This window comes from Pristiophorus japonicus, chromosome 4, assembly GCF_044704955.1.
Source record: "Pristiophorus japonicus isolate sPriJap1 chromosome 4, sPriJap1.hap1, whole genome shotgun sequence".
Classification (NCBI taxonomy): Eukaryota; Metazoa; Chordata; class Chondrichthyes; family Pristiophoridae; genus Pristiophorus; species Pristiophorus japonicus.
In genome coordinates this window covers 70,322,972-70,344,414 of record NC_091980.1, presented here as the reverse complement: position 1 = coordinate 70,344,414, position 21,443 = coordinate 70,322,972, and the positions used below count along the sequence as shown (strand labels likewise).

At 48.1% G+C, this 21,443-nt stretch overlaps 1 protein-coding gene across 3 annotated transcripts in view; it reads left to right on the top strand.

Moving 5' to 3' along the window:
* LOC139262950 (A disintegrin and metalloproteinase with thrombospondin motifs 2-like) overlaps nucleotides 1–21,443 on the top strand; it is a 407,016-nt gene that overhangs the window by 349,101 nt on the left and 36,472 nt on the right. For all 3 annotated transcript variants that reach the window (XM_070878308.1, XM_070878309.1, XM_070878307.1), the window contains 2 exons: nucleotides 5,787–5,932; nucleotides 12,502–12,677. In XM_070878308.1, coding sequence (XP_070734409.1) covers nucleotides 5,787–5,932; nucleotides 12,502–12,677 — 322 coding nt within the window. The remainder of the gene's footprint in view (nucleotides 1–5,786; nucleotides 5,933–12,501; nucleotides 12,678–21,443) is intronic.

The following is a 21,443-nucleotide window of genomic DNA, read 5'->3' as shown; positions in this document are numbered from 1 at the left end:
GACAGGTCACAGAGTGACCTTCTCTCAAGCATGGGCCTCGTGTGCATTTATACTGTATAGTAAGGACCTATCAATGGCGACGAGAAACTGGGATTTAAATAACGCGAGCATGGCTACTAGCAGAACAGACGAGAGGTACTGTTTTAAGGAATGGTTGGGACAGAGATTCAACATTGTTAAAGAAGCACACAGTTCTCCAGGCAGACAGGGGCAATCGGGCATGCCCCAACATGTAGTCGAACCCAGAGGGGGAGTTTGACAGAGATAATGGCAAGCTGAACGGGGATTCACGCCATTGCAAGGGACAATGCGGCCAGTAATGGGGCAATCAGCACCTGTTAATGGTGCACTCAAGGACAATAACAGGGGCAGTCAGGGACGATCGACTGGCAAGGGATCTTTTGTTTCCAACAACAGCTCATGTTGGAGGCGTGGAGGCACACACTCAGCCGGAGTTTGCAGAGATGAGCAAAATACCTGCAGAAATTGCAGAAATGAACGCTGGGGGAAATCGCTGGAAGCTGAAGTTCAGCAAGTTCATGTGGAGCACATATACATTTCATACACCAGGACGCCACCGATAATGATGAAAGTGCTCCTCAATGGCATCCCAGTATCAATGGAGCTAGACACGGGGGCCAGCCAGTCCCTGATGGGTATCAAACAGTTCGAAAAGTTGTGGGCGTCCAAGCCCAGGAGGCCAAAATTATCGGCGATTGACGCATAGCTACGGACTTACACAAAGCAATCATTCCGGTGCGAGGCAGCGCCACGGTAGTCGTGACCCACAAAGATTCGGAGAACAGGTTGCCAGTCTGGATTGTCCCAGGGGACGGTCCCGCACTACTGGGGAGGAGTTGACTTGCTGTCATGAACTGGAAATGGGGCGATGTCAATGCAATCTCCTCTGTGGAGCGAGTATCATGCTCACAGATACTGGACAAATTTGACTCATTATTTCAACCCGGCATCGGCACTTTCATGGGGGCCAAGGTAGTGATTCACATAAACCCGGACGCCAGACCAGTACACCACAAGGCCAGAGCGGTGCCGTACGTGATGCGGGAAAAGATAAAAGGTGAACTGGACCGCCTGCTGAGGGAAGGCATCATCTCGCCAGTCGAATTCAGTGACTGGGCGAGCCCGATTGTGCTGGTGCTCAAGGCGGATGGGTCGGTCAGGATATGTGGTGATTACAAGGCCACCATCAATCGGGTGTCACTCCAAGACCAGTACCCGCTACCGAGAGCAGAGGACCTCTTTGTGACGCTATCCGGTGGCAAACTTTTTCAAAATTGGACCTGACCTCAGTTTACATGACCCAGGAGCTAGCGACTGAGTCAAAGAAGTTGACCACCATCAGGACACACAAGGGGTTGTTTGAGTACAACAGATGTCCATTCGGGATTCGCTCGGCCGCCGCGATCTTCCAACGAAATATGGAAAGCCTCCTCAAGTCGATTCCAGGGATGGTGGTTTTTCAGGACGACATCCTCATCACGGGTTACGATACTGAAGAACACCTCCACAACCTGGAAGAGGTGCTACGCAGACTGGACCGGGTAGGGCTGTGACTGAAAAGGGCAAAGTGCGTCCTCCTAGCTCCAGAGGTAGAATTCCTGGGGATGAGGGTAGCAGCAGACGGGATCAGCCCGACTGCGTCCAAGACGGAAGCGATCCAGAGAGCACCCAGCCCCGTAACACGACGGAGCTGCGTTCGTTCCTGGGGCTCCTGAACTATTTTGGTAACTTTCCTCCAAAATAGAGCACGCTGCTAGAGCCGCTACACTTGCTCCTACGCAAAGGTCGCGAATGGGTCTGGGGGGACAGCCAGGAAAGGGCTTTTAATAGAGCATGCAATTTGTTATGTTCCAACACTCTGTTAACGCTATATGACCCATGTAAGAAATTTGTGTTAACGTGCGATGCGTCATCCTATGGTGTCATAAAAACATAAGAACATAAGAATTAGGAACAGGAGTAGGCCATCTAGCCCCTCGAGCCTGCTCCGCCATTCAATAACATCATGGCTGATCTGGCCGTGGACTCAGATCCACTTACCCGCCCGCTCCCCGTAACCCTCAATTCCCTTATTGGTTAAAAATCTATCTATCTGTGACTTGAATACATTCAATGAGCTAGCCTCAACTGCTTCCTTGGGCAGAGAATTCCACAGATTCACAACCCTCTGGGAGAAGAAATTCTTTCTCAACTTGGTTTTAAATTGGCTCCCCCGTATTTTGAGGCTGTGCCCACTAGTTCTAGTCTCCCCGACCAGTGGAAACAACCTCTCCGCCTCTATCTTGTCTATCCCTTTCATTATTTTAAATGTTTCTATAAGATCACCCCTCATCCTTCTGAACTCCAACGAGTAAAGACCCAGTCTACTCAATCTATCATGATAAGGTAACCCCCTCATCTCCGGAATCAGCCTAGTGAATCGTCTCTGTACCCCCTCCAAAGCTACTATATCCTTCCTTAAGTAAGGTGACCAAAACTGCACGCAGTACTCCAGGTGTGGCCTTACCAATACCCTGTACAGTTGCAGCAGGATCTCCCTGCTTTTGTACTCCATCCCTCTCGGGTGTGTGTTGCAGCATGTCAATGTCAAGGGTCAGTTACAGCTGGTAGCTTATGCCTCCAGGGGTCTGTCCCAGGCAGAAAGTGGTTACGGGATGGTAGAAAAGGAGGTGCTCGTATGTGTATATGCGGTAAAGAAAATGCACAAGTACCTGTTTGGCAGAAAATTTGAGCTGGAGACAGATTACAAACCCCTAACGTCCCTTTTGGCCGACAACAAGGCCATAAATGCAAACGCATTGGCCCGCATACAGAGGTGGGCACTCACGTTAGCCGCCTATGACTACACAATTCGGCACAGACTGTCACCGAAAATTGCGTCGATGCACTCAGCAGGCTCCCACTAGCCACCACTGAAGGGGCTACCGAGCATGCTGCTGAGATGGTCATGGCTGTTGAAGCTTTCGGAAGTGAAGGCTCACCCGTGACAGCCTGTCAGATTAAAGTCTGGACAAATAGAGACCCGCTATTGTCTCTAGTCAAGAAATGTGTCCTGAATGGGGACTGGGCAGCCACGTACGGGGCATGCCCTGAGGAATTTAAACCATTTCACAGGCGCAAGGATGAACTCTCGATTCAGGCCGATTGCCTACTGTGGGGAAACCACGTAGTCATGCCCCAGATTGGCAGAGAGGTATTCATCAGAGAACTCCACAATGAGCACCCGGGCATTGTCATGATGAAGGCAATTGCCAGGTCACACGTTTGGTGGCCATGGATAGACGCAGATCTGGAACTTTGTGTTCGCAGGTGCAACACGTGTGCCCAGCTGGGCAATGCGCCCAGTGAAGCCCCTCTTAGCCCCTGGCCATGGCCCACCAAGCCTTGGTCACGCATCCATGTGGACTACGCAGGTCCTTTCATGGGAAAAATGTTTTTGGTTGTAGTAGACGCCTACTCCAAATGGATCGAGTGTGACATTCTCAATTCAAGCACATCCTCTGCCACGGTAGAAAGTCTACGGGCAATGTTCGCCGCCCACGGTCTACCGGACGTCTTGGTCAGCGACAATGGCCCGTGCTTCACAAGCACTGAATTCCAGGACTTCATGGCAGGCAATGGAATTAAACATGTCAGAACGGCACCATTCAAGCCGGCCTCAAACGGCCAGGCAGAACGAGCAGTGCAGATAATCAAACAGGAGATGCTCAGAATCCAAGGGGGTTTCCTACAAAGACGCTTATCACGCCTCCTGTTGGCCTATAGATCTCGACCACACTCGCTCACAGGGGTTCCACCCGCAGAGCTGCTAATGAAAAGGATGCTCAAAACCCACCATGAAAGAAATTGTCGCGAGCAGGCACCAGCCACAATATGACTACCATGACAGGAATGCGAGGGCGCAATTTATTGATGTAAATGATCCTGTTTTTGTCCTCAACTACGCTGCAGGGCCCAAATGGCCCGCAGGCAATGTGATTGCCAAAGAGGGAAATAGGATTCTGGTAGTTAAACTTACCAATGGACAAATCTGCCGCAAACACGTGGATCAAACAAAAAGGAGGTTCAGCAACCCCATAGAAGAAGCAGAGGAAGAACACAATGTAGAGTTCACTCCTCCACAGGTGACCGAACACAGGGACCAAAGGGAGGAGAGCCCAATCACTGTGGGCAGTCTGGATAGGCCTGAGGCACCGCAAACAGCAGACACTCAGGCCAGCGCCCAACAACCGGAACCCTAACTCAGGCGCTCTACAAGAGAGCGTAAACCACCAGAGAGACTCAACCTGTGATCCCAATAAGACTTTTGCGGGGGGAGATGATGTCATGTATTCAACCAGCATTGTAACCCATGTATAACCTGACCTAAGTTGTACACTGTGAAAACAATGACCACTAGGTGGGAGACACTCCTAACCTGGGCCTTCAGGTACAAAAGGGGAAGCTCCACCCACCTTCATCACTTTTGAGTGCGAAGGAATAAAGGATAGGTCACAGACTGACCTTCTCTCAAACATGGGCCTCGTGTGCATTTATACTGTTTAGTAAGGACCTATCAGTTTATCAAGTGGTATACTTTCACTGCTGTATTTTCACTTATTCAACACAACAAATAAGGGGTGATTTCATGATTTGTTGTTCCCAGTGGGGAGCAGTGCCAACCGAAGCACATATCACAGGACACTGTGGGTATTCAGCCTATGATTTTCCATCCATTAAAATGAATTAATCAAAAATAGCAGCAAGTATCATCAGACAAGCCAATACAGCTGTGCCTAAGAGTGAATACTCGGGTCCTCAGATGAGTCCAAGGAAGAACCAGATGCCTAAGGTGCAAGTATTCATGCCTTTCTTTCCCCTGTCTGAAATTCTCTTCCTCCTCAAAATACATAGCAGTCATTGGGAGGCCCAGAGAAATGTCCATGCTAAGCACTATGGTCACTGCTGAAAAGAGGCTGCTGTCAGTCGCAGTGCCACAGGAAAAAATCTTTGCAGGAAAAAAATGACTGGATATAAAGAGACAGTCACGACACCAAAACCAGACAAAATAATTTTTGTCACACTCTCTAATTTAAATATTTTTCACAGCCCTAACTGTGTGCAGTTTGTGCATAAGCTGTGTGCTCCTTGCACTGGCCAGCTGCACTGACCCTATTGTGCGGATCATAAAGCTTGCATTGGAGGTAGTTCAGAGAAGGTTCACTAGGTTGATCTCGGAGATGAGGGGGTTGACTTATGAAGAAAGGTTGAGTAGGTCGGGCCTATACTCATTGGAGTTCAGAAGAATGAGAGGTGATCTTATCGAAACATATAAGATAATGAGGGGGCTCGACAAGGTGGATGCAGAGAGGATATTTCCACTCATAGGGGAAACTAGAACTAGGGGGCATATTCTCAGAATAAGGGGCCGCCCATTTAAAACAAAGATGAGGAGGAATTTCTTCTATCAGAAGGTTGTAAATCTGTGGAATTCTCTGCCCCAGAGAGCTGTGGAGGCTGGGTCATTGAATATATTTAAGGCGGAGATAGACAGATTTTTGAGCGCTAAGGGAATAAAGGATTATAGGGAACGGGCAGGAAAGTGAAGCTGAGTCCATAATCAGATCAGCCATGATCTTATTGAATGGCGGAGCAGGCTCGAGGGGCCAAATGGTCTACTCCTGCTCTTATTTCTTATGTTCTTATCTTGTACAAATAATATATGGCTCTGAATGAAGGAATTTAATATTTATGTGTAATTTGTATAATTTCCTTTTGCTTTTCAGCATTGCTTCAAAGGTCACTGTATCTGGCTAACTCCTGACATATTAAGACAGGATGGAAACTGGGGGGCATGGAGCAAGTTTGGATCCTGCTCTCGAACCTGTGGAATTGGTGTACGCTTCCGGACACGGCAGTGTGATAACCCATTGTAAGTAGGCTTTTGATACAAACAACTAGTTACATTTTATTGTGGTTAAGGCAAAATTGGAATGAATGAAAAAAAGCATAACTCACATATCTTTTGTTAAAAGTTACCAAAGTCCATTTTTGATATACCTATATAATATTTGTGATAGAAATGGTTATGTGAAATAGATAAACATTAGAATTTTTGAGCTGTCTTATGTTATTTATGATGCTGATTCCAGGCTATTAGAAAGTAAAACCACGCAATGATTCATGAAAATATATAATGTCAAATGATCTGGTCTCCTGTAAACTGTAGATTACGCTGCATGGAGTAAAATCAAAGGCAATATTGCTGCATTACAAATCATTTGATTTGATCACGGGATCCTGCCATCCGTCAGTATGATACCGGCAAGCAACAAAAACTGTCTGAAAATATAATAAAATCTTATTTGAGCTGAGCCTGTATATGATATAAAAAACTGTGATATTGCTCATGATAAAACAACTGGCAAGGTTGTGATGATATTTCCAGTGCAATTCGCCCCAAATCGGCCAAATCAGTGCAAACGGGTCACCATTGACCAGAAACTTAATTGGACCAGCCACATAAATATTGTGGCTACAAGAGCAGGTCAGAGTCTGTGTATTCTGACTCCCCAAAGCCTTTCCACCATCTACAAAGCACAAGTCAGGAGTGTGATGGAATAATCTCCATTTGCCTGGATGAGTGCAGCTCCAACAACACTCAAGAAGTGCGACACCATCCAGGACAAAGCAGCCCACTTGATTGGCATCCCATCCACCACCTTAAACATTCACTATCTGCACCACTACCACACCATGGCTGCAGTGTGTACCATCTGCAAGATGCACTGGAACAACTCGCCAAGGCTTCTTTGGCAATGCCTTCCAAACCCGCGACCTCTACTACCTAGAAGGACAAGGGCAGCAGGTGCATGTGAACACCATCACCTGCAAATTCCCCTCCAAGTTACGCACCATCCTGACTTGGAAATATATCGCTGTTCCTTTGCGTTGCTAGGTTAAAATCCTGGAATTCCCTCCCTAACAGTGGGTGTACCTTGGTACCTTACACTTTTTAGCATGCATGTAGTCCTGCGTTGCAGCTTCTCCAGGTTGGCACCTCATTTTTAGGTACACCTGGTGCTGCTCCTAGCATGCTCTTCTACACTCCTCTTTGAACCAGCGTTGGTCCCCTGGCTTGATGGTAATGGTAGAGTGAAGGATATGCCAGGCCAGGAGGATATAAATTGTGGTGGAATACAATTCGGCTGCTGCTGATGGTCCACAGCGCCTCATGGATGCCCAGTTTTGAGCTGCTAGATCTGATCAGAATCTATCCCATTTAGCATGGTGGTAGTGCCACACAACACAATGGATGGTGTCCTCAGTGAAGATGGGACTGCGGTGGTCACTGCTCCTAGTGCTGTCATGGACAGATGCACCTGCGACAGGTAGATTGGTGAGGACGAGGTCAAGTAGGTTTTTCCCTCGTGTTGGTTCTCCCACCAACTGCCGCAGGCCCAGTCTGGCAGCTATGTCCTTCAGGACTTGGCCAGCTCAGTCAGTAGTGGTGATGGACATTGAAATCCCCCATCCAGAGTACAGTCTGCTCCTCTCAGTGCTTCTTCCAAGCTGTGTTCAGCATGGAGGAGTACTGATTCATCAGTTAAGGAAGGGCAGTAGGTGGTAATCAGCAGGAGGTTTCCTTGCCCATGCTTGACCTGAACCCATGAGACTTCTTGAGGTCCAGAGACAATGTTGAGAACTCCCAGGGTCACTCCCTCCAGACTGTATACCACTGTACCGCCACCTCTGATGGGTCTGTCCTGCCGGTGGGACAGGACATATCCAGGGATGGTGATGGTGGGGTCTGGGACATTGTTACCATCCCTGTTGGGCCTTCTCCCTCTGGTCACATTTTGCTGCCTTGCTCCCTGACCTTCTCCCTGTCTCTCTCCCTGACCTTCTCCCTGACCTTCTCCCTGACCTTCTCCCTGACCTTCTCCCTGTCCCTCTCCCTGACCTTCTCCCTGTCCCTCTCCCTGACCTTCTCCCTGACCTTCTCCCTGACCTTCTCCCTGACCTTCTCCCTGACCTTCTCCCTGACATTCTCCCTGTCTCTCTCCCTGACCTTCTCTCTGACCTCCCTGACCTTCTCCCTGTCTCTCTCCCTGACCTTCTCCCTGACCTACTCCCTGTCCTTCTCCCTGTCCTTCTCCCTATCCTTCTCCCTGTCCTTCTCCCTGTCCTTCTCCCTGTCCTTCTCCCTGTCCTTCTCCCTGTCTCTCTCCCTGACCTTCTCCCTGTCCTTCTCCCTGTCCTTCTCCCTGTCTCTCTCCCTGACCTCCTCCCTGACCTTCTCCCTGTCTCTCTCCCTGACCTTCTCCCTGACCTTCTCCCTGACCTTCTCCCTGTCTCTCTCCCTGACCTTCTCCCTGTCTCTCTCCCTGACCGTCTCTCTCCCTGTGACCTTCTCCCTGACCTTCTCCCTGTCCTTCTCCCTGTCTCTCTCCCTGACCTTCTCCCTGTCCTTCTCCCTGTCCTTCTCCCTGACCTTCTCCCTGTCTCTCTCCCTGACCTTCTCCCTGGCCTTCTCCCTGTCTCTCTCCCTGACCTTCTCCCTGACCTTCTCCCTGACCTTCTCCCTGTCCTTCTCCCTGACCTTCTCCCTGTGCTGCTCCCTGACCTTCTCCCTGTCTCTCTCCCTGACCGTCTCTCTCCCTGACCTTCTCCCTGTCTCTCTCCCTGACCTTCTCCCTGACCTTCTCCCTGACCTTCTCCCTGTCCTTCTCCCTGTCTCTCTCCCTGACCTTCTCCCTGTCCTTCTCCCTGACCTTCTGCCTGTCTCTCTCCCTGACCTTCTCCCTGACCTTCTCCCTGTCTCTCTCCCTGTCTCTCTCCCTGACCTTCTCACTGACCTTCTCCCTGACCTCCCTGTCTCTCTCCCTGACCTTCTCCCTGACCTTCTCCCTGACCTCCCTGTCTCTCTCCCTGACGTTCTCCCTGACCTTCGCCCTGACCCTCTCCCTGACCTTCTCCCTGACCTTCTCCCTATCTCTCTCCCTGACCTTCTCCCTGACCTTCTCCCTGACCTCCCTGTCTCTCTCCCTGACCTTCTCCCTGACCTTCTCCCTGTCTCTCTCCCTGACCTTCTCCCTGACCTTCTCCCTATCTCTCTCCCTGACCTTCTCCCTGACCTTCTCCCTGACCTTCTCCCTGTCTCTCTCTCTGTCTCTCTCCTTGACCTTCTCCCTGTCTCTCTCCCTGACCTTCTCCCTGCCTCTCTCCCTGACCTACTCCCTGCCTCTCTCCCTGACCGTCTCTCTCCCTGACCTTCTGCCTGTCTCTCTCCCTGACCTTCTCCCTGACCTTCTCCCTGACCTTCTCCCTGTCTCTCTCCCTGACCTTCTCCCTGACCTTCTCCCTGACCTTCTCCATGACCTTCTCCCTGTCCTTCTCCCTGTCTCTCTCCCTGACCTTCTCCCTGGCCTTCTCCCTGTCTCTCTCCCTGACCTTCTCCCTGACCTTCTCCCTGACCTTCTCCCTGTCCTTCTCCCTGTCTCTCTCCTTGACCTTCTCCCTGATCTTCTCCCTGTGCTGCTCCCTGACCTGCTCCCTGTCTTTCTCTCTGCATTTGTCTCTGCCTTTGTCTCCGCCTAACACAGGCCCCATGAAACGATATAAATGTTGTGGTTTCACATCTTCCCTCAATGATACAAGGGAATAGTTAGGAGGCAGAACAGTCCTTGAAGTGAAAATTGCTGAAATCACTCCACCAGCCACTCTGCCTATGTGTTCGCAAGCTGCAACGAGTAATGGCCGACAAAAATTGTTAGTAAAGATGGCACCTTTAAATAGCGCTCCTCCAGCTGACTCCCAACTGCAGCTCGACAGCTGAAGCTGTCATTGTCAGTGTCGGGCAGTAAGTGAGGGGGCACGGCCGAATTTCTCTTCCGGGGCAGTAAAGGGGGGCTGCACAGTAACTTGTCACGGTTCTTTTAGTGTTGCTGCCTTTTTCATTCTCTTCTCTTCTGCTTCTCCCTCTATTACTTCTGGCTCTCCTCTTCTCCCTTTCTTTCCCTCTTTGACTTCCTTTCTGCTTCTCTGTGCCATCTGCTGTTTTTCTGCCTGGCTTTTTCTTCTGTTCTTTTGGGTGAGGGGTGCAGATAAGTAACCAGCCACAGGCTAGAGGTCACACTATACGGTGGTGGGTGCAGGGGGCCATATAAAGGGTAGCAAGGCTGTATTTTCAGGTGGCAGGCGTGGGTCAGGGAGAGGAGTCCATCCAAGGCTGCATCACCTGTTCCTTTTGGGCCACAAGTGACAGATGGTGGGTAAGGCGTGGGATCTGCGGCACAGGGCGCATTTTCCGGTAGAGAGTGTGGGATTGGGATTTTGGTAGGAAGTGGGATCCATTGAGGCCTGCAGGCTGGCATGGGGGGGTGGGGGGGGGCGCGGGGGGGTGCGGGGGCAGGGTGGAAGAAAATTGTGCCAAGAACGGAAAGCAACATGAAGGGTGTGGTGCTGTGCAGGGTATTGGCAAAGCACTGCCTATCTTAGAGATGCAAATCAGAACTCGGAGGACTTGAACCTTACTACCTTAAACCTAATTTGCAGGCATGATTGAAATAGCATTATGTAGCCCTCCTTTACGTGTGTGCTATATGTAAAACTTTTAATATATTGTAAGCGGATCTGCCATGATGTTGTTCATGTTAAGTTGGCGGGTTGGAGCTTAGCTTGGTAATTGAAGCATTTCAGGATTTGGTAGTGAAGTGGAGGATTTGAGGTGAGGATGACTGTTTTTAGAATATTAATGTAATAGATCTGTGGGTTTTCTGTGGCATTGTTCAGAGAAAGTCATTGCATACACTCTCTGTCTCACATGTTTGTATTATCTTTACAATGCTGGTTCTGCCTTTTTTTTATTCTGGCTGGGGGAGATATCTGTCCAGATCTCTCAGCAGGTTTCGGATCATGAGTAGAGAAGCAGCTATCCAGCCTGGGGCACAAGTAGACTTTGGGGAGATAGCTGGTCAGTTCTAGAGCAACAGGGCACAATGAAAAGCAATGCCTGAAGTCATCTTCTCTAATCCTTCTTTTTCCCACCAAACCCTCACTCCTATCTCCTCCCTACCTCATCTGACCATCCGCTCATCTCCTGTATCCCATTGCTCCCCTGTATCTCCCCTCCCCATTCCCTCCTTCTTACTCGCTAAGCTCAACCATATTCCCTCCCAGACCCTCCTGCTTCTCCCTACCCTTCAGTCCCATTTCGTTTCCTACTCTTTCTTCCCACCATCCCATCAGTCCCATCCCCACACCTTCCCTACTGCTTCTCCTGTGCACCACCCCTCAACCCTGGAGCTTCCGCCCCCTCTCACCTTCCATCTCCTCGCCTCTATTCTTTTCACTGTTAGCTCCCATCCCCTCACGTTATCCTCACCCCCACTGACCTGCATTGCCTTCTCTCCAATCTGTCTCACTCACATCTCCTTAATCACCTTCCACCTTATCCCACCAGCCAAACCCCAAAGCTAGTTTCCAAACACTAAGCTGGGAAATCGGCAATTTATTGCTGATGGAGCTTGAAGCTTGGAGCAATTGCACTGCCTAGTTTTGAAAGGACAGAAAGGTAAATATAATGGTAAGTATCCATATTTTTTATGGATCACAAAAGGTACACGCACCTTACAAAATAAAACAAACTCCCCAGTATGACAGAAATAGCATGACTGTATCTTCCTGTAAAGATAGGAAGTGGGAGCTTTTAATATATTACAAATAGAGCATTAATGCATTTTTTGCTAGTCAAGCTTTGCTCTTGTATTACAGCTTCAACCCCCACCCCCTCCCACCCGGTGTAATATACCAGCTGCTCCTAATTTTCTGTCAGGTAGATGTAACTCAGAAACTGGACTACAGTCAGCCCATATTGGAACATTGCTGACCAACCGAGGTTTTGTGATGCCAGCGTATAGTTGAAAAATTACCCTAACTTCTTGTGAGCGTGAACATTCCAAAACACAGTAAGAATCCAAGTAGGCGGTGTGTCACTGGGAGATGTCACGCTGCTCCATTAGCACAGGCACCTATCTACAATACTGGAAGTTGATGAATCTTTTAGTACCTTTGACAATATGTAATTCTAATGTACAATTAACCAATGCTGAGATTTTCTCTCAACACTGAGCTTGTTAGAAAAATCAGACTGACGTCATTGACAGGACTGTGGCTTTTGTGCTCAGGGTAAAAATATGTTCCCAGTTAATAGCCTTTCATACTCAGTTGATATCGATAATGATTGACTATTTGACCATCACATTTGAACAGCTCACTGCACTATTACTCTGCATGTTTTTATTTTCCTTGAGGGAATGACTTGTGCATCAGTGCAATTTATGTAGCATGGTTAAAAATAGGGATGTGATTTATTCAACTGATACTGTAATCATTTATTTTGATAGTAGTTTGATAAAATAAATAAATATTTTACAGCTACAACTCAGTAAAATAGCCCTAAAAGCCCTGTATATTGAACTGTTCACTTTCCTTCCCTAGACCTTCTAATGGTGGTCGAGAGTGCTCTGGACAGAGCTACGAGTACCAGCTTTGTAACACAGAAGACTGTCCAGAACATTTTGAAGACTTTAGAGAACAGCAATGCAGGCAGTGGAATAACAACTTTGAATATAACAACAGCCAGCACCAGTGGTTGCCTTATGAACATCGTGACTGTAAGAAAGCTATCTGTGTTATTGGTCGTGGCATTTTAATTTTAGCCAATGTTCCTGAAAAGTTGCTATTTAGCAGATGAGCCTATATGAAACACAGCTAAATGGATTTAATGTGCTATATGTTCCACAAAGTAACATAAAATTGGATCATAACAGTGGGTCCTGAAAATTTGTGAGCTGCAATCTCCAGCCCATCCACCAATGCCCTTCAGGGCTGAGCACATTGGATTTTGCAGGATAAACAAGGGACCTAATTTGCGCTGGGTTAGTAGATGCCCACACCACTACAGGTGCATTTCTATTGCCCGTTTTCACCAAGCCATTAGAAAATCCATCACCCGTTTGCCATGGTGGAGAGCATTGCTAATCATGTGCCTCCTCGACTCCCTTTGTGAGGGAGCCAATCCAGAAAAAAATCTCTCAGTTTTTAGAGGTCTGCCCCTTACCCTGGCTCCCAACCCCAGTAAAACCTACTTGCACCTATCTGAAGGCTAGTATGCTTCATCTCCCTCAGCGTACCTGCCTCCAGTCCTACGCTGGGCACGGGGCAGCGAGAGCTCCCATTGTAGGGAATTCCTGCCTCAGAGTCATTAGCCTTGTTAAGGAGTGGGTGGAAGTTCTGCACCACAAAAGACCAATAAGAAAAACCCGACAGAACCAAGGATCCATGTCCTTCTAACTCTAACTGTGTCAGCAGTATGTAAATATGCTAGCGTGAGTGGAATTATTTGTAAGTACTTTAAACCTCCAATTAGAGTTAAACAGACATCTTGATGAAGCAGAGAACATTATGGTTGGAAATGAATAAAAATGATCAGTGTCAAACAATGTAAATGACAAACTTTGCATTTGTGCATAGTACATAAAATAAACAACATCCATAACCAAATCATATTATTGGCATCATACAGTATATGACTACTCATACAGTATGTGTGTAATTTGAGACATGGCACATGGTAAGTGTACCATGCTTGAAATGAGCAGTGTTGCCCAAAGCTTTCCACCAATGGCAGGTTTTCTTCACCTCGTTTCTGGATTATTTGAAGAACAATTGATGGGGATTGATTACCATGGCAGTCAACAACACCATTATTGTATCATCCGACTATCAGGATGGTAGAGGTCAAACGAGATGGAACTTGAGCTTTCTTCATCTAGCAATTCCTATGTTCCTGTTTAAAAAAAGCTATCCAAATATATAATCCAAAGCAGCAGAGGGATGAAAATGTTCATATCGACTGACTTAAACAAGAGCATGGGCTGGATTAGCTGACTGATCTTTCCTCATTCCAGCTTCTTTTGATCTTCAACCTCTAATTGAAGCCACAAGAGGGATGATGTTCCATTTGGACTGCAGTGGCAGTGTACCTAGAAGTGCATGAGTGCATCTCGCATTGGGTGCACATGGTGTGGACCTCATAAGATTTTGCATTCATTGGGCAATGCGCTTCGAGTATGGGAGGGTGCTGGGTCGGGTTATCCAGCAGGTTGTAGATTTAAAAGCTACTGCCGTGCCTTAAAGGAGCAGTAACATTTCCAGCACTGCAAGTTAGCAGAAAACAAAATGTAAATTTACTGTCTCAAAGGAGATAACAGAGGGCACCGCAGAGCCTTGGAAACAGGGCCGATTGCCTCTTTTGCCAAGGGATCACTCGGAATGAAACTAAAGTAGGTGCAGCAAAGGAGGGTTGCCACCTGTGGGTTTGAGGGGCATGCTTCTCAGAAATCGTTTATGCGGGCTGCCTAGAAAGAGATAACTGAGCAAGTGAGTGCTGTGTTGCATGTGAGGAAGTCATCGGAACTGATGAGAAAAAAGTTGGCAAGGTATAAGCGTACCTGACTGTTTGGTGCTTTGGCATGGCTGCAACACATACTCTTAACTCAACCAGCTGCATCTTGAGCAGACACGTGCTGAGCATTTAGAAGCTTTTTAGCATTTTTCATACAACCACAAGGCTGACCATGTTCTTGTAAAACACACTTTCCAGCTGTCAAAAAGGCCTGCCAATAATGTTATTCATTTTAGGGGCATTAATGGGAGGCACAAATGACCTGAATTTTTCGCCGCAAGATGGTAAACAAATAGTCTGACAACACAAAGGCAGTGAAGGGATTGTGAGAGGTGATAGAGAGATATTGTCAGTGTACATATGGAAGCTGATCCCTATGTCTGTAGATGATGTCATCAAGGGACAACATGTAGATGAGGAGGAGGACTAGAATAAATCCTTGGGGCACTCCAGAGGTAAAGGTGCAGGGTGGGAATTGAAGCCATTACAGCAGATGCTCAGATATGGAAGCAAGGTACCAAGTGAGGGATGTCCCACTGAACTGCACAACAAAGGAACGGCATTGGAGGAGAATGTTATGAAAGGCCACAGAGAGGATGAAGAGGGATAAAGCACCACTGTCAAAGGGTTGTAATTAGTGACCCTGGCAAGGGCCATTTTGGTGCTATGGCAAGGGTAGAAGCCTGATTGGAGAGATTCGATCATGGAATTGTGGGAATTCAAGGTATTTGGAGAAAAAAGGGAGATTAAAGGTGAGGTGTTAGTTAGTTAGGTGTTAGTTAGTTAGGTGTTGGTGAGTTAGGTGCTAGTGAAGTGGGGTTGGAAAGGGGATACAGGAAGTGTTCACAGATGGACTAGTTAGTGATTGAGACCATAGGAGTAGAGAGGTCAGGTGAGATAATAAGGTCGGGGTGGGGTGGCCATGAATACAAAAGTTTATATGGAGAGAAAGGTTTAAGGGGAACAGGAGGACAGTGACTGAGGAAAGAGGACAAAGGGAGCTGAAGTGAAGATTGAAATCACTGAGAAGTTTCTTAGTGCAGAGGCTTAGGAAGGAAACCTGTGGTGGGGATTGGGGTGAGGGGAGAACAAGGAGGGACCAGAATTCTGGCACAAGGTGAGGTGCTTGAAGAAGCAGAAAGTGCCTGAGGATAAGGGCGAGAGGCTAAAAGGTGACTTGGTGATAAAAGCCGCACCACCAGCATGGCAGTTGAGGCTTCAGTAAGGGGCAAGCTAACCCCACTCGTGGGCCAAGATTCATTCAAAGGCAGGGTGACCATGCAGTCATCTACAATAAGGTTGTGTATACAAAGGCCTTGTTTGTGAATGAACGGACATTCTGGAGGGAAATATGCAGAGGGGCAGTGATTGTTGATCCGCTGGCAAAGTCTGAGTGGTGAGTGGGATGGGACGGTGGTTGGCCAAATTAGCCCCCAGCAAATGAGTTGGGCAAGAAGATCAGTGAGAGAAGAGGATGGGACCAGCTGGATTGTTGCTCCTAAAGGAAGCAGCGACAGGAAAATGGCAAGAGTGGCACAGAGCGTGGCTGTGGGCTTACTCAAGGTGGATTCTAGCCTGGGATGGCGGCAGGAGTGTAGGAAGGCAGAGAAGTCATCTTTAGTTGGAGTAGGGATTGGAGGGGGGGTGGGAGGGAAATACCAAGAGGGGAGAAATTAAAGGTGGCATGAATGGGTGATTGTAAGGGGGAGGGACAGGAGAGAAGGCCCCAAGGTTGCCAAACAGAAAATAAAAGGAAATAAAAATAATAGCCTTTGGTCTGGAGTGGTAATCAAACACACGTACAAATGGACAGAGAGATTATGGGTTATGCATGTAATAGAAGAAACATGTCCTGTTCATAAACAGAGCACCTTTACCCTTACTCAAAAATTGCTACACTCTGTACCTTAATGTTACAGTATCTAATGAACCAGTTGTCAGCCCACAGAGGCAAAACATCAGTGAATCAACAGCCTGTTAGGCTATCTCTGCGACTCCGGATTAGCACTGTCTAACTATTCTTGCAGGTAAAACAAGCCCAGAACAGCAGTGAGAAATGGGGATGATCTTGATCTGAAACCCTTAACCAACGTTGAAGAAATTACCCTTTAAATCGTTGATTGGGAGTAGGTGGAGTTCATTGAAAGGGATCATGGAGGAGGACTTCCTGCATATCTAGGCAAGTACCCATCACATTGAGGCTCTCTGTCAATCACAAACTTCGCATACACTACAAGATCATAGCACAGTATGTTTTTGTGAGTCCATATATTTCAAGCAGTGTGTTGCTGATATTCTAACTCTCGTGTTTCTGTTTCCCTAGGTCTCCCCGCAGGACTGCAAGCTGCAGGCCCAGAGGATGCTGACCCTACAGCCTTACAGCACAAAACAATACTCACTTCACAGTACCAAGCCCCAGCACAAGAATAGCCTCTCAAAGGGGTTCCTATTTATACTTAGGACAGCAATGTGTGAGTCCACAGCACATGTAGGTGACAACAGAGGTGCAACAGAGCCCTCTAGTCTGCTCCAGGCCACGCTCAGCTGCAGACTTTGTTCATTGGTGCCATCCTGCCCACGAAAGAATGCTGCTTTCCGAGCACCTTCAATTCATGCTGTGACAGCTAATATGAAGGAATCCACTCGTCATATCTGTGCAGGGTGTTTGGCTGCTTCACAGGACTTCAGCCCATCTTGGAATGCGTGGCATCTCCATGGCCATTTGCAGTGGTGTCCTGCCTTAGCAGAGATCCCAAGTATAGCTGTGTGGAATGCACTAACCAAAGCTTTAGAGACCTTGCACTACAATTTCCATGAATCTGGATTGTCTGCACTCGTGCTTGGATACAGAGCATATGTTAAGGAAGTGCACAACATCATGTCTGGCGGTGAATTTCTACGCACCAGTCACCCAGCTGCACCACTGCAATGATCTATGTAGAGCCACCAAGGGTCAGGCCCAGGGTCAGGCCCAGCCAGCCACCACAGTATCAGACTGGCAGTTTCAAGGCAATATTATAACCCAGCAGGTAGAGGTAAAGAACCACCTCCATGCTAGGCAACAATGATATAGCAGCCAGTAATTCATTTCCTTTTCCCACTAGGATAATGCCCAGACGAACCATGTTAGGTAGTAGGATACACCCACCATAAAATGGGCAAATGTTCCCATGATTTCACTTTGGCATATTGGATCACCTGGTCACGACAATTAGTGAGAAATTGGTCAGGGAGATTCACGTTCAATTTTCCATTCATTTGCATTAATCATCTGATCCTTTTAATGTAATTTTTCTCTAAGTATAGCAACCAGATGATCCAATATGCCCAAGTGCAATAACAGGCAAATTTGCCCTACTGTCATACAAGGGAAACATTGGGGAAAAGATTCTGGCAACTCAACAAGTTCTCTTGAGGAAAAATGATTGACATTGGATTTGGACTTTGTGTGCAGACTGTTTGATCTGACAGGTATCAACCAAGGCAGCTTAAAAGGAGCCTTGCATAGAAATTCGAGGCAATAGTTGTGGTGTATGTAGCACTCAGATCACTGACTCCACACGGTCTGGTGTTGTAGTAACTGCTGTGACCTTAGTCCTTTATTGTTTAACTCCAGAGTGCCTCTCAGGTGTGGTGGGCAGCCTTTTATACTCTGTCTTGCAGGTACTTTCAAGTCTCCCACCACAGTGCCCTCTGTGGTGCACCATTGTACTTATACATTTAATGTACCTGGACAATACATAACATCTCACTCCCCCCCGCCCCCACTCCCAGTTCCAAGAGCCATTGGCAGTAACCTCGGCCTTGTTCGTCCTGGTTGACTTGTGAGTGTGAGTCCATGACCATCCACTTCCCTCTTTCCCGCCCCCCCCCCCCCATGTAGAGATTATGCTTGCGATCCGGTGCAAGCATGTGGTATTAGCAGTCCTTACATGGGTGATGAAGTCATGAGTATAACCTCCAACAGAAAGCAGGTATACATGGACAGTACATTTGTATGGTACATATATTGTATGGTACAGATGTTATGTCAAAAGGTTGCAGGTACAATGAACAGTTATTTAATCCCAGCTCACTGGGTGAGATACGGTGGCGGTATTCTGTCCCTTTTTTGCCCGAGGTAATGGGCTACGCTGAGACAGGGTATCGCAACTAGTGCGTTGCCTCTGTTCTCAGTAGTCGCCTTAGCGGCTCATCTGCAGCCGCTGAACCATTGCATGAATCACATAAAATCGAAAATCGCCTTAGTTCATTAGGCATGTTAGTCACGGACCCCTTAACCCTTTTACTTCTATCTTGTGGTATTAACTCTTTTCGTAAATCATTCATATCCATCATTTTAAACACAGTACCCATATAGCATCAAAATATTAACTCTTATCCTAAATCACATTACTCAATTAGATTCACTCTTGCCTTACAAAAGTCTCTTTGTGGGGACCGCCAACGGTGTAAGGCCCTTTTAAGGCTCCCAGGTGCATTTCCCTTTTAAGATGCCATCTTGTGGTTCCCACAAGGCTTCCACTGGGCGCCGCCATTTTAGTTGTTCTGCTTGCCTTTGTTCTGCTGAACTCTGCTGCTCTTGAGCTCGCTGGCATGGCGTTTTAGGAAGAACTAGAAGGGGTAAAGAAGGAAGAAAGAAGAAAAACAGCTAAGAACGATTGAATCTTGAATCGTGGCAGAAATGGTTCTGTGGATTCGATCAGTCATAGTCCCCGTGGCCTCCGTGACTGCTGCCTATTCCGCCGCTCTGGCTCTTGTGCCCACCCAAGTAGTTGTCGCGTTCTCCCGGGTCATACCTGCCGCCGCTGTAGCCTCCGCCACCACTGTAGCCTCTTCTCCTACCGTTCCGGCCGCTGCCATCCCAGCCTCCACTATGGCCGCGACCGCCGCCCAACTTTCTCTCCACGTGGACCCCCCCCATTTGTCGTCCGTCGATGGATTTCCCGATCAACGCCTGCTCTTCCAGGGTCTGCTCGTCTGTGGAGGCTGAGGCTGCAGGATTGCTTGAGGTCAGGAGTTCTGGGCTGCTGTCGTCTGTGTGGGGATTTAGACTGCCGATGAACGGCTTCTTTCTCCTCCAGCTCGGTCGGCGCTGCTCTTTGGGAACCCGGGGAACAGCAGTCTGTGGAGGAATGAAGTCCTCCCAGCTCCCAAGGACCTTCCCCATGCACCTCCTGCTGAGAAGCGTCGGCCCATCGCCTGCAATGACCCACAAAGGTAAACCGTGCATCTCGCCCCCATGAGATACCTGCACATCCGCTCTGCCAAGAACAGGTATCAGTTACTTGGTGTAGGGACGCAGCTTCGCCGTGACTGGGACCAGCTTGGGTCGTGCAGCTGGGTTGACCCACAGTTTCTCAAAAATTCTCTGACTCATCAACGACGGACCCGATTCATTGTCCACTTCCATTCTCACTGGGACTCCGTTAATCTTCACTTCCATAATCACTGGGGCCGAATCGTCGGTACACGTATACAGTCCAAACACATCATCTTCTTCTGCCTGTTCTTCGCTGGATGGTGGATCCTCTACCATCTCCTCAGCCACACCGTGAGTCAGGTTTCTTTTGCACATACGCTGAAGGTGGCCTTTCGTGTGGCAGGTATTGCACGTATACTCTGCAAACCTGCACCGGTGAGCCCCATGGCTTCCTCCGCAGCGCCAGCATGGTGCTACTCGATTATACCCCCTCGGCGGACTCTGAGTTCCAAGACCCCGAGGTCCGTGCTCCCTGCCCTGGGCAGAGCCACGTTCTGCAGTTTTGTCCGTGGCGGGCGCTATCCTATGGACAGTGCCTACCGGGTTCGAGACTGTGCGGATCATCTGCTTGGTGCTGCACGTCGAGGTCATAAATGCCCTGCTGATGGTGATGGCTTGCTTCAGGGTGACTGTGGGTTCAGTGGATAGCAGCTTGTGAAGGAGACCCTCATGGCCAATCCCCATAACAAAGACATCTCGCAATGCGTCGTCAAGGTGTGTGCCAAAATCACATGGCGCCGCGAGTCTCCTGAGGTACACAGCATATTTGGTGACATCCTGGCCCTCAGATCTGCAGTGGTGGTAGAATTTGTGCCGGGCCGTGAGGATGCTCTCCTTCGGTTTCAGTTGGTCACGAATGAGTGCGATCAGCTCCTCATATGACTTATCCCTGGTGCTCGCGGGTGCCAGCAAATCCCATCCTCGTCGCCAGTGTGGTATATGTAGCACTCAAATCACTGACTCCACATGGTCTGGTGTTGTAGTAACTGCTGTTACCTTAGCCTTTATTGTGTAACTTCAGAGTGCCTCTCAGGTGTGGTGGGCAGCCTTTTATACTCTGTCTTGCAGGTACTTTCAGGTCTCCCACCACAGCGCCCTCTGTATTAAATATTATACATTTAATATACCTGGACAATACATAACAATAGTGACTTCCACTGCCACAGAGCTGTCCCAGTTGGTGCTAACGTTTACAGATTGGACTGAGGAGAAGATAACATTCCAAGGCTGGTGAGGTATAAGCAGCAAACCAGGTCTCCTTGGACCTGTCCAACTAACTTTATCGGGTCTATAGATCTGCCTTTTTGGGTAAGACCATGTTGGGTCAGCCCACCTCTTGCAGGAGCACCTGCCGCAGCACAATCTCTGCACATTGACTTCAGTGGAAATAAAAATCTGGAGATGTAAAACCTGAGCCATTGGTTCACTATTACCCGTTTTACTCTGTCACACAAAGTCAAAATCTACCCCAATATCTCTTACTGGTAGGAGGTGAATAATTAAAAAAATTATAATATGATAGAACACAAAAATTAAGTGCAATGTTGCCTAAGAAAACCATGTACCAAACAAAATGCAGTACAAACAAAGCAAAAAGCCACAAAAGCACTAGCTCACACTCACTACCAAACAAGCTAAACACAGCTTTAAGAAACAGACGGTCAGTGGCCAGAAAGTGAGTTTGCAAATGTGCCGCAGAGAATGTATAGA